The 13,704-nt window shown below is 44.4% G+C and overlaps 1 protein-coding gene across 1 annotated transcript in view; it reads right to left on the reverse strand.

Annotated features, from left to right (window-relative positions):
• Positions 1 to 13,704, reverse strand: part of BMP6 (bone morphogenetic protein 6) — a 181,792-nt gene that overhangs the window by 42,837 nt on the left and 125,251 nt on the right. The window contains exon 3 of the mRNA XM_075585743.1: positions 4,282 to 4,430. Coding sequence (XP_075441858.1) covers positions 4,282 to 4,430 — 149 coding nt within the window. The remainder of the gene's footprint in view (positions 1 to 4,281; positions 4,431 to 13,704) is intronic.

Genomic DNA, 13,704 nt, shown 5'->3' on the forward strand with positions numbered 1-13,704 from the left:
CTCCATATAAACATATTAACCGGGCTGGAGCAATTTGTTGCAGGCGGGTAGTGAAGTGGTTGACTCCTCTTTTTAAGATCAAGGAAAGTTTATAAATATAGTTTTGGCTCCCTCTAGACCTGCCAGAACAAATCTGCCAATGTTGCAGAGGAAAGTGGGTTATTGGTGGTTTTATAAACAACAATTGATTACTGCCCCATATGTTTATAATTAACGAACCACAGGAGCAGCGGCACTTACATGTGCCGTCCGCATCCTGCCGCCCTCTTCCTTCCGATTTGCAACGTCAAATGATGCTGCGGACTTCACACGGCGTCTTGTTGCCAAGGTAACGCAATGCCATGACGTCATTTGACGCTGTGCCATCACGTTGTCATGACAAGACGCCGTGTGACGCCACGTTTGTGACGCTTCTGACATTTTGTCATTTGCCGCTGCGAATCGGATGGAGGAGGACTGCAGAAAGGAGACAGCAAGGAGGCGTCTGACATATGTGACTTCCAATCAGGCTCGATAGGCCCGAGAGCACAGAAAACGTATTTGGAAGCCTTATGGGAAATTTGCCACAGCACAGGAGTGAGGTGTGCAATTGGTCACACCGTTTGGTATGTTGTCAGTCTAGGACAGTGGCATAACTACTGTGCTGCTAAATCTCGCAATGCAAGGGGGGGCAAATAGCACAGGCGGGCCCTGCTAGCTGGCGCTGGAGATTGGGCTCGGAGGAGGACAGAGGCAGCGAGGTCACTGCACACAGCCAAACTCCACCCCCCCCCTGGCTATTTTCCTGCCCCCAGCAAGGCTGAGCAGCAACACAGTTGCAGCCTTATCACCCAATCTAAAATTCTTAGAGGGGGAAGTGTCTGTGTGGAGTTACAGTAATTATTTAGTTATGCCACTGGTACAGGACATTTGACAACGATCATCTTCGTCACCAGTGTTCCGCTGCCATAACTACTGACCGCAGGGCAAGTCACCGCTGGTCACCTTGCCGTCAACACCAGCACCTCCAGCGCAGTATGTCCTAATCGCCTCTCCCAGTCACAGCGCACCGGTGGCATGCAGGACAATCAGTCGCCAGCCGGCAGGACACATTTAAATTTCCCACTGCTAGGAGAGGCGCTGAGGACATGCTGTGGCGGAGGTGCCCGGCTAGGAGAGGCGCTGAGGACATGCTGCAGCGGAGGTGCCCGGCTGGGAGAGGTGCTGAGGACATGTTGTGGCGGAGGTGCCCGGCTGGGAGAGGCGCTGAGGACATGTTGTGGTGGAGGTGCCCGGCTGGGAGAGGCGCTGAGGACATGCTGCGGCGGAGGTGCCCGGCTGGGAGAAGCGCTGAGGACATGTTGTGGCGGAGGTGCCCGGCTGGGAGAGGCGCTGAGGACATGTTGTGGTGGAGGTGCCCGGCTGGGAGAGGCGCTGAGGACATGCTGCGGCGGAGGTGCCCGGCTGGGAGAGGTGCTGAGGACATGTTGTGGCGGAGGTGCCCGGCTGGGAGAGGCGCTGAGGACATGCTGCGGCAGAGATGCATGGCTGGGAGAGGCGCTGAGGACATGCTGTGGCAGAGATGCCCGGCTGGGAGAGGCGCTGAGGACATGTTGTGGCGGAGGTGCCTGGCTGGAGAGGTGCTGAGGACATGCTGAGGCAGACATGCATGGCTGGGAGAGGCGCTGAGGACATGTTGTGGCGGAGGTGCCTGGCTGGAGAGGTGCTGAGGACATGCTGAGGCAGACATGCATGGCTGGGAGAGGCGCTGAGGACATGCTGCGGCGGAGGTGCCCGGCTGAGAGAGGTGCTGAGGACATGCTGTGGCAGAGATGCCCGGCTGGGAGAGGCGCTGAGGACATGCAGCGGCGGAGGTGCCCAGCTGGGAGAGGTGCTGAGAACATGTTGTGGCGGAGGTGCCTGGCTGGAGAGGTGCTAAGGACATGCTGAGGCAGACATGCATGGCTGGGAGAGGCGCTGAGGACATGTTGTGGCGGAGGTGCCTGGCTGGAGAGGTGCTGAGGACATGCTGTGGCAGAGATGCCCGGCTGGGAGAGGCGCTGAGGACATGCTGCGGCGGAGGTGCCCGGTTGGGAGAGGCACTAGCAGAGACGGCGAGGTGACCTGCGGCGACTCGCCTTGTGGTCAGTAATTATGGCGGTCCCATTCCGCTCCTAGGTCTCACGTGGGGCAACAAAATAGCAATAGTTTTATCAAATTACATTTTGCCCATATGAAACCTGCACCTCCCTATATGGGATCTGGAAAGTTTATTTAGTTTAGAACAGTCTAAATATATCCCCATGCATGTTTGTATCTAATTCACAAAGATCTGCTGCTTTACAATCTTTGTAAAGTCTTTTTTTGTCCAATCTTATCTACAGTCCCGAATATTACAGCTGCGCCCTGTCTTGAGATACCCTTCGGTGAGGCTACTTTCAACTCAGTGCTCCAAATTAAAATTCTTTTACCATTCCAGCCCGTTTCACAAATTAAAATCAGTTCTCCCAAACCATAGAACAGATCGTAAACACAAATGACTTTTCTAATTAACTGCAGATCATGTCTGCAAATGCTTTAGCAGATTAATGTACAGTATATTTATTTAACAATCTTGTTCTGGGAAGTAGAAAATAAAGACAAGAGCAGTGACATTCTAGGCATTATATCTAAGACTCTTGACAAAGCGCTTTTTTTAAGCCCAAAATGTTGAATCTCTTTTGCCTTGGTGTCAGCCTGGTGTATTCTTTGATTATCTATCATATTGGTAGTAAGGCATTTTTTGCCTTGTTTCAGTATGTCAAGCTTTTTGTATATGTTTATATATTGTATAGCAAATATTTTTTTTCTGCTGTAAGATGGTTAGATAATAATTATCTCCAATAAAAATATGCATTTTTTATACTTGTATTTTAACTTTTTATATTCATGTGACACGTCCCTTGACACACACACACACACACACACACACACACACACACACACACACACACACACACACACACACACACACACACACACACACACACGTGAGAGGTTGAATGCCACTTGGACTATGTGTCATTGATTATTGATAATTATGACACCCTAGGGTGTTATGCTAGTGTGTATGTCTGTTACTTTGTATTATTATATCCAAGACGGCAGAGCACATACACAAGTATGTCACAATTATCTGAAGAACCAATGACTCTACACACACACACACGTCTGTGTGCCTGGTGAACACTCTGCTGGTGGCGAGGAGCTTGTAATGACAAAAACTATTCTTATTTTTAATCCGATACTGCAGTTTGACATCGTTTCACAGACATCCACAAACAGTGTTAACAAAGGGATACAAAGATACAGTATTGCAAGATTCTGAAAAGGGTAAAGGTAGGTATCCAGATATAACGGTACCAAGATTCACAGTCTTACAGAAAGAGGCTATAGGCTAAGTGAAGAATAAGCAGCAAATGCACCTGTCAGACCTGAGTACAGTTTGCACTGAAACAAACACAAACCAGATACTGTATATGTGCATCCTTTCTCTGTGTAGTTGCACTTGACCCCAGAGAAAAGTATCCCTGCGAGTCACAGGTGGACTGAAGCTTTAAAGATGGTGAAGTCAGGGGAAATGTTTGAAAGGTAATTTTAATAAAAGAGGAGTCGATGTTTGGTAAGGATATTTTTAGCAGGCTATTTGGGAGCAATTTCATTTAACTACTTCTACAATGCTTGGGATTAAACACACACAATTATATGGGGAACTAACAAATAAAGGTCTTCAATTGATAAGGGCCATAAGGGCTTGTGACAGGGCCTTTCCCTGGTTTGTTTGTTTTGCTGAAGCTGTACATGAACCTTTAAAGACATAAAGATGCGGGCTAAATAAATAATGTTTATTTTCCCTTAAATACGTCTCCCTGGTTATACCTCTGTATATGTCTCCTACAGGGTTATTCATTAAACTGTTAATTAAATTAAAATGCCAATCAGGCACTATCGCACAGAATCTCCTATTGAATTCGTCAATTGAAGTCAGTTAGATCAGATTGCCACTATTTCATTTTAATGAACATCCTTTACCTTCTTGGCACATCTCCACGTTATGTTTGAATGGCAGTTCTCTGATTTGTTTTGTGTCTATCTTACTTCGCAAAGTTACTATAGTATATGCTGCACAATGAAGCCTATGAATAAAGTGTTAAGATGTTACTCTTTGTGCAGGCACGTGATACTGTCACATCCTGTCCCCCCCATTAATCTAATGCCAGGTTAACATGCATAGGGATGTCTTATGCCATAACCATGACTTACCATCTCTGGTTTCCACGCTGAGCTGGAGTCCAAGGTTGTGTCGAGGGTTCATGACCCACAGGTTGCTGGTTGCAGTGATGTCAAACTCCAGCCAGCCTTCTTCTGAAGCCCATACTGTCTGGGTATCCAATACAAATAAATCGGACTCCCTGGTGTTGAAACAGAAGTTGATTAGAATGTGTTGCTACACTGATTTATGTTAAATATCCTTTTACTTATGCTGATATATACGTATGACTCCTGCACAGAGCTACTTTTCCCTATACACTTTGACATTTTCATTACATTTTGAGTACTTCAGTATCAGGTGATACCTTTCTTATTTGGACTAACAATTGTTAGACCATATAAAAATGGTATCACCTAATACTGAAGTACTAATTTACTCTGAACTGCCGTAACTGGACTAACACGGGTTGTTCTACTTCATTCATTACATTTTCAAACCGGTGACCAATTACAGGCACTTTTGTATTCACCAAAGGTTACCATCATTGGGCTTCTTTATTGAATTGTGAAAGCGCCAGTTGGAGACACGATCACACAGACTCTCCTGTTCAAAGCGAGTTCCCTAAAATAGTGCCCCGCTCTGCACTATCACAGTTTTATGAATTACCCCCCGTGCAGTAAATTATATGTTAGCCTTTATTTCTGTATAAAATCAAATAAATAGTTTATAGCTGATGTTTTTTACAGAGATGTGAAACATGATGCATACCATTTTATTATGTGCATAAACTCATTTCATCCCTCCTAATGATCAGTGTGCTCAAGGCTGTACCCAAATCACATCACAGCAAACACAACCAAATCAGAGCACAGTACCTCCATGCATTAAGGCAAACTAACAAACATATCACACATTTAGGGTCAGATCAGAACAAGAATGTGCTTGTGGAGTCTAAAACACAAAGGGCCATATTTACTAAGCAGTGCTATGCCATGACACCTTCTGAAACTGGAGGTCACATTATGGTCCATTTACTTGAATGGTCTGTACAGTGTTTTATAGCATACCACTGCTCTGTTAGTATGGGACAAATGCTACTCTTTGCAGTCCTCCAGTGATGACTTCAGGTTTGGATAGATGGTCCCACATGCACACATACAGATGTAGCCAATGTTATTACTCACACTGGCGTGTTGCAGTGGGACATACACAACGCACCAGTGGGAAAGATATCCATTGTTTTGAATCAACCCTGCGTGAAAAAGGGGCGGGCTAATGCCCTATTTCCACAACGGGAGCAGTCACGGTGGCTACATCTGTACTTAACAATTGTTGCCCTAACCCTTGCGGTCCTTTTCTTTAGATGGATTTCTGAAATGCCCTGGGACTAAAGTAATATAGTTCAGGCCATTTTAAGAATGTTATACCATTTTCATTTAAATCATATGTAACCCTCAGACCTTCCCCCGGTCGCAGATCGGACCCCCTAGGGTGTAGTAAGGTCTGGCTACATGTGTCTAGGTGGTGCATACCTGCTGGCAACAGGAGGGCCTCAGTCTCCGGCGATGGTGTGGGGGATTAACTGCTACGGTCGTGAAGGGGTTAAGTGCACCCGCAACCCCCCCGCAAGTCCTAAACTCACACCAAGGGCCAAATACCCCCTTCAACCACCCCCGCTACCCACAATAAAAAAAAATCACGCACAGCAGCCCCACAATTAATAAATAAATCTAAATAAATAAATACATGAATATAAATATATATATATATATTATATATATATATATATATACACAGTATATATATATATAACAACAATCCCTATATATACTATATATATATATATATATATATATATATTATATATATATATATATATATACAGTATATACACACACATGATGAACCAATATACAAATAAATGTAGAAGGGTTATCAAAACCATACTGTACTACAAATAACACTTCTCCATACAGACACACTACATTACAATGAATTTCCTTTAATAATCCTAACTGATCTTACAATCTAAATCATCAAATGCCAATGAAAAACCTCACATTCCAATCAATACATTGCATTTACATTGTATAAATGATGCATAAAATACATGTAAAGGGGCAGGGGGTCCCCGGACCTGAAACCAACGCGGTTCAGCTCCGGAGACCCCCTGCACATCTACACTATGAATAAAAATGTATTTTAAATGTATTTATTTATATTCATGTATTTATTTATTTATTTAGATTTATTTATTTATTTTTTGGGCGGCTGCTGTGTGTGAATTTTTTTTATTGTGGGTAGCGGGGGTGGGTGAAGGGGGTATTAGCCCCAACCATGGTTGTTTAGGGCTTGCGGGGGGTTAGCGGGAGGGGTTAACCCCTTCATGACCGTAGCGGTATTAACTGCTACGGCCGTGAAGGGGTTAAGTGCACCCACAACCCCCCCGCAAGTCCTAAACTCACACCAAGGGCCAAATACCCCCTTCACCCACCCCCGCTACTCACAATAAAGTGGGCACGGTGGGTTTACCCCTTCATTGCCTTAGCGGCTATCAGCTATGGTAATGAAGCAGCATTTCTGTATTTTTAATAATATTTTGCAGGAGCAGGGGGTCCCCTGAGTTTTGATTTGTGGATCAGGGAACCCCCTGCTCACTGTACAATATTATTAAAAATACAGTCATGCTGCTTCGTTACCATAGCACATAGCCGCAAAGGTAAGGAAGGAGTGTTTATTTATATATGTGTTTTATTCAAACTGTAGATGTGCAGAGGGTCTCCGGAGCTGAACCGCTGTGGTTTTAGGTCCGGGACCCCCTGCTTCCCGAGATACAGGCCCCTTTAGGGGGTGCCGGTATCCCTCTGCTTGGTTTACATGCCGCGGTCACGTGATCGGGACCTTTAAATGCAGAGGGATACCGGCACCTCATAAAGGGGGCTGTATCTCGGGAAGCAGGGGGTCCCCGGACCTGAACCAACGCGGTTCAGCTCCGGAGACCCCCTGCACATCTACACTATGAATAAAAATGTATTTTAAATAATTTTTAATGTGCCGATGTTTGCGCAGAGAGAGCAGCGGTTCTCTCTCTGCTGCAAACACATCTCGCCCCCGCCGGCCAATTGTATCATTGATGTGCATACAGTATTCAGTACTGTATGTGTACAGTACTGTATGTTAGGGGTTATAGGGGTTGTATATATATATATATATATATATATATATATATATATATATATATATATATATATATATATATATATATATATATATATATAAATATATGAGTTAGGCCCTGATAAGCCAGTGATAGCATCCGGATCAGCAATGGTGTCCTCTCCTGCACACAAGTTGCGCGGTCTATTTCTACCAGAAGTGACGTCCACCCGGTCAGGTGCCCCGTAGAAGGAAATCCCTCCGGGAACCAGGACCTTCAGCTGCCTGCTTCTGGCTGCTGTGCCTCCAGGGGGAACGGAGAAGGATCCTCACTTCTGTTTGGCTTTGCCTCTCTCTGTCTGCATTCGTCTCAGCCCGTAACGAAGGTCTCAGTGGGGTAGCGTCTCTTCTGCCTTAGCCACTCTCAGCCAGAAGCAGGCAGCTGAAGGTCCTGGTTCACGGAGGGATTTCCTTCTACGGGGCACCTGACCGGGTGGACGTCACTTCCGGTAGAAGTAGACCGCGCAACTTGTGTGCAGGAGAGGACACCATTGCTGATCCGGACGCTATCACTGGCTTATGAGGGCCTATCTCATAACTGCTCGAAATACCGTTACACTTGTGAGTGGGCATTTGTCTGTTTTTATTGTTCCATAAACTTATTGTTATACTTTAATGCACTAGGTGTGCGCCTGTTTTTTCTTTTCTTTTCTTCCATAGGTATCTATAGGGAATTGTGATCCCTTCCAAACGGGCTGCCCTATACCTGGATGCATTTATCTGGAACGGGACTTTGTGTTTTTTAAGGTTTTTTAAGGTTTTTATGGACTTTTTCCATTGATTATATATTACATTTTTTATATTTTTTCTATATTTTTTTATATTTTTTCTATATATTTTATTAAAGTTATACTCTTGTTTTATATGTCTTTTCTTAAAGTGACATAGGTTCTATTTTATACTTAACCTCCCTTGGCCACCCCATAGGTTGTTCAAACACAGCAAGTTAGACCTACTCACAGTTAGGCAGGTTGTTTTACCAGGCGCTCCTTTAAATATTTTTTTGTTTTGTCATCACCTTGAGAAAGGTCCCGTGTGGAGGACCGAAACGTTGGTTTATATGTCACACTAAATACAATTTTTTTTGATTACCTTCTGGAGTGCTGCCTCTGATATTCGCTCACACGGTATCGTATAGCCTATTTGACTTATATAGGATTTGCACCCACCTATATCTACCTGACGGAGTGCCTTGTTCTCATTTATTCACTATATATATATATATATATATATATATATATATATATATATATATATATATACACATATATACTGCATTACAATTCGTGAATTTATGCCATCTGGCGGACACGCGAAGTATTTCAGCCTAGTAAATCCTGAACCATTATCAATTAACACATCAACCGCGCGTCAGCCGGGCATGACCCCTGGCTGGGACCGCGGCATGCTCCGGGTGAACAGCGTGGCATTCCAGGAACATGCCAGGGACAAACTGGTGATTTGTTAGAATAAAGTGTGCTGCAGCTGTACCCCAGGCTAGGCAGAACTCCTTCTGGTACACCGCACTCGCTGACGGTTCCTGCAAGTACTCTGTGGTGTGTTTTATGAGGGTGCTGGCTAGTGTACCGGGCATCTCCCTAAGGTACGGGCGTCTCCTACTTTTGTGCAGACCCTGGGCCATGGTCCCTGGACTAGTTAACAGGCTAACCCCCCCAGTTGCCATAGACTATCTGCCTCAAGGGACTAGAACAGCAATAGCCACACACCCAAATTACAACACCCTCTTAGGGCACCCAGGGCGTACTGTGCGAGAGTCCACACTCCCCTGACTACCCCTGATATGCATCTGCGCCCTACTTTCCGCAGTACTTGCATGGAAGGTGTACCTAACACTTCCAGCTCTGCTTCGCTGTAAACCTGTCCTGTTTAATCTCAGCAGCTCGCCTCCAAATGTATCCCTCAGACCCCCCCCCCGGTCGCAGATAGGACCCCCTAGGGTGTACTAAGGTCTGGCTACATGTGTCTAGGTGGTGCATACCTGCTGGCAACAGGAGGGCCTGAGTCTCCCGCGATGGTGTGGGGGAGTACAGGACCAGTTTTCTGGGGTACTGGCCTTCATCTGTTCTTAGTGGTACAGCGCCTCCATCTCTGTAAAGCCCTAACAGGGTAGGGTGAAATCCTTCCAGAGAACCCCACTCAGGGGCGAGAGATTTCAGTCTCAGTCAAGTCTTTGTTAAAAGCACCAGCAGCTTTCTTTATTGTCACAGCAGCACACAGCACACAGCAACAGCAGAAATCCCAGCCACACACTGGTATCAGGTACAGGGTCTTCTCTCCCCAGACTGCACACCTTCAGTATGGTCTGTGGGAGTTCACTGTATCCCTGCCACCACCCCAAGCCCCCCCCCCCCCCCAGAGGGGGATAGCTCTTCCCTCACCCCCTATGCAGGGTGAGTGGCATTGATCCACCGCAGTTCTATCAACTCTAATCAGGGCCTGCCTGATCTCCTCCAACTGTGTCACACTAACAGCCACTCTCTCTTAGAACTGACACATAGACTGCACTGAAACTAACAACTCAACTGCACAGCTCTGTCACTGACAGGAACTGGCCACTAAATAGGGACAGGCCTGTCTATCATGATGTCAGCAGACCTCTCCCCTGTGTCTCTTGCCTTAGACACAGAGTCAGGTGGCCTACCTTCACCACTCAAGGCAGGGCTTGAGGTGGGGGAAACCCATGATAACTACTGGCAGCCTGCCCTTAGAAGGGCTTATACCAGTAGGAGGATAGATGTATAGCCCTATTTTCTTACCAGGGCTACACATATCTTCAGAATGTAAGTACAAAATCACAGTTTTTTTGCCTTGATACGTAGGCTCCTCAGATCTCTGACGTGCTCAGCAATAGAAATGCAGATGTAACAACATTGAAAGTGCAGGCAGCTGACACATATACTGCCCCATGGCTGCAATAGGAAACTACATCTCCCAGCTTGCTGTGCTGCAGCAGGGAGTCAATTCTGGTGCAGGAGGATGTGACTTGTGATGGACAGGGCCTCAGCCAAGGAGATTGGACTCTCAAGAGGCGGGACTAAGGGAGGAAATCCCAAGAATTCTCTGGCAGAGCATGCAGGGGAAAAGCTGCAGCACCCTGAGAGATCTTTGGGTCCCCCAGCAGCCCAGCCAGCGATACGCCTGAGTTAGCAGACGCTGGCCAAAGGAAGTAGAGCCCTTTGGAGTATCCATCTGACAGCAGCAGGAGGCACAACTAGCAATAGAGGGGATCCTCATAACAGGCCAAGTGAAAGGGTAACAAAGTATTTGCGAAGTACAGGCCTGCTGCGTTCATACACTATCTAAGAGCTACAACGGTGTCCCGCCACCTTTACACAAGCCCTTACACTCAGGGTCGATCACAGGGAGAGACACGGGAAAATACCTGCGCAGCTTTTGTGTGAAGTGTTTATATCTAATTGCATTGTGTATGTACTAAATGTTCCTCACATTTGAGGATCATATTGTTATATTGGTTCCTAGCGATAATTACACTAAAAATACCCTTGTGTTATAAACATTACTGTAGTCTGCCTCCCTTTGTCTGGGCTACGGCCACGTGTGGGGGTACGGTATATAGAAGGAGGACTCAGGCCCCTGCCTCAGCAGTAGGTGTTAGTCTGAGGTAAAGTAGAGGGGGCTACATAGGAAACTATCCAAAATGCAGCCAATCTAGCGCCTATTTATATTTAGCGTTTTTGCCAAACATTTTGCCAAGCAAAAAAAGTTACGATGTTGCAAAACTTAGTCTTAGATTTTGTCATTTCACAAGCTTTGAGCGAAACATGGTGTGTGCGCCCAGTTTATAGTTTCAGCATCAAGTGAATCTTGCAATTTTAGAGAATCTCAATAACTGGGATATTACAAGAAATTGCAATGTACATTGATTTAATGCTTGGCGAGTCGCTTGCAAACGCGGACCAGGCTGCAAAATGATTCGCCGGTAAAAAATGGGGCAAATTTGACATGGTTCTCAAACTTCTGGGAAAGTTTTGCATTTCTCTACTCAGCAATTCACTCTGTGGATATCATTAATAACCTAAAAAAAAAAAAGATTGGGGACTAAACAAAATAGAGCAGATTTTTACAAAGTCAGGAGATCCCAGGCATATCCTTTGTAAAAAAAATTGCAACACCACGTTTTAGGAATAACCAATGATTTTGCAGACATTCAGTATGTGAATGTGCTTGGTGTGTATATGCATGAACTATGCATTGTTCGTTCTTAAAACCCGGAGTGGCTGGAAGTCACTGAGGATAAGTTCCCGAACTCATGAACTAAAACATTCTCCCTGTGTATAGCTTAAAAGTCAAACCTTGCTGATAATTTCAAAGCCGTGATAACCACAACAACATGTTTTCATTTCCATCTTCTAATTCGAACGAATGCATAGCACACTTACCTAGATGTGCACAAATTGAAACCTCACAACATTTTATTTGTACCATGACTTCACTCGGGGATAAAAAAAAAAAAGACCAACACAGTAAACTAACCCACCCCAATTTAATTACATCTTTAAGTACTGTATTTGGGCTGAAATTCAAAGCTTACATTTACCCAGGTGTTAAAACAATTGTTACGCATCAACAGCACTTTAGTGAAACATTAATTAAACCTCTTAATAAAAAAAAAAAAATGTAAGCTCCTAAACCCTTATATTTATGTTACTTCAAAGACAGTAACGTTCAGAATTTATAATCTTATTTTAATTGAAATACGTTTTTTGCATGTGTTTATAGATTGTCGGCCATCAGTAGTTTGAAAACAATATTTTAAAAGCAATTAGCAATCCGGTTTGTTTTATGAATGGAATGCAAGAAAATTAGATCTTTACCTGACATTTTAAAAACCGCACGGGGATGTGAATCATACATTCCTGGGTGCAAAAGTAGGGTAAAAAATGGTGCAAGAAATAGCACTGGGTCATCAAAATGAAAAAATCCCATTGAAAACAAAGAAGAGTTTTTTTCTTTGATGTACCTGCATTTAGTGCTATGGTATTATGCAATTTTTGCAACTAGGAAACTTTGGGGACTTTTGGTTAAACAACGATAAATGCATTTCTGTTTTTGCAGGAATTTACATCTCAACGTATGCGTTAAGCCCATGTCACATGTCCAAAACATTAAAAAATGGCACTGTTTTACGAGACTTGGTACTGGCACAGCGCATGCCCATGTGGTATGCAAATGAGTCAAACTCATATGTAAGTACATATTTATGGCCTATTCCTAAAGCTGTGAGTTTGCAGATTGGCTGGAAAGTCACAGGCCTTCCCTTAGGTAGACGGAATAGGGCTACAGAAAGAGACAGAGTATATTCTCCCTCTCTAGCGAGAACCCTATTTCTAAGTGTCATTTTCTGTCTGGGATTGCAGCAAATCGGGTGAAAAGGGCATGCAAATGAGTTGACAAACCATGCAATTTTTATGCATAGATGACTCTTAAAGCGGCAGACCAAGCAATATCCTTCTTATGTTTTTTTAAATAAATCAGTTCTGTACTTTGAGAAAATACTTGTAGTATTTAAAAAAACAAAAACAAAAAAAACAAATTTAAATGGCATTTTAATGTATTATAATATAACAAGCATGTTTTTGTTTCTATAGCAACCATTTACAAAGTCACATCCCCTTCCTCTTCTGAAACAGGCTCTGGAACACCCCTTATTTTAGCCCTGCCCTCTCTTTAGCAGTGCACCAATCGTATCTAGTGACTGCCTGGTCACATGATCTTCCCCACAGAACATTGTATCTGTGGTCCTCTTCTGCTGCACTGACAGCCATTTAGTGAACCCCAGAGCCGAATCTTCGCTGATTGATCACAGGAGAAAGGATCGATCGTCAACTTAGCTAATTACTTATCATTGTGTGGATTGTATCAATGCACATATTAAGGGGGGGGAGGCAGCTTGGACTGCTGCTTTAATGAATGGAGCGGATTTTTTTTATTGTGTCAAATTGTATGCCACTTTCAGGCGATTTTGCATTGATAAATAATGGAGTTTAATAAACGGGCCCCTTTTGATATATAACTGTCCCAGTCTCCTTCTTTATATGTGTAGCACCTGTTTCCCCCCTGCCACGGAGGATCTGGCCACTACATCGGTGTTTTCCCTGTACTGTCGCTCATCTGCTGGTTTAGGAGGTATGAGTGGCTCTGCAGTTGAAGTTTGGGAGCAGCAACAGGGCAGGCTTACTCCATCTCTTTACTGTGCAGCGCCTCCATTCCATGAG

The sequence above is a fragment of the Ascaphus truei genome, chromosome 2 (assembly GCF_040206685.1).
Source record: "Ascaphus truei isolate aAscTru1 chromosome 2, aAscTru1.hap1, whole genome shotgun sequence".
NCBI lineage: Eukaryota > Metazoa > Chordata > Amphibia > Anura > Ascaphidae > Ascaphus > Ascaphus truei.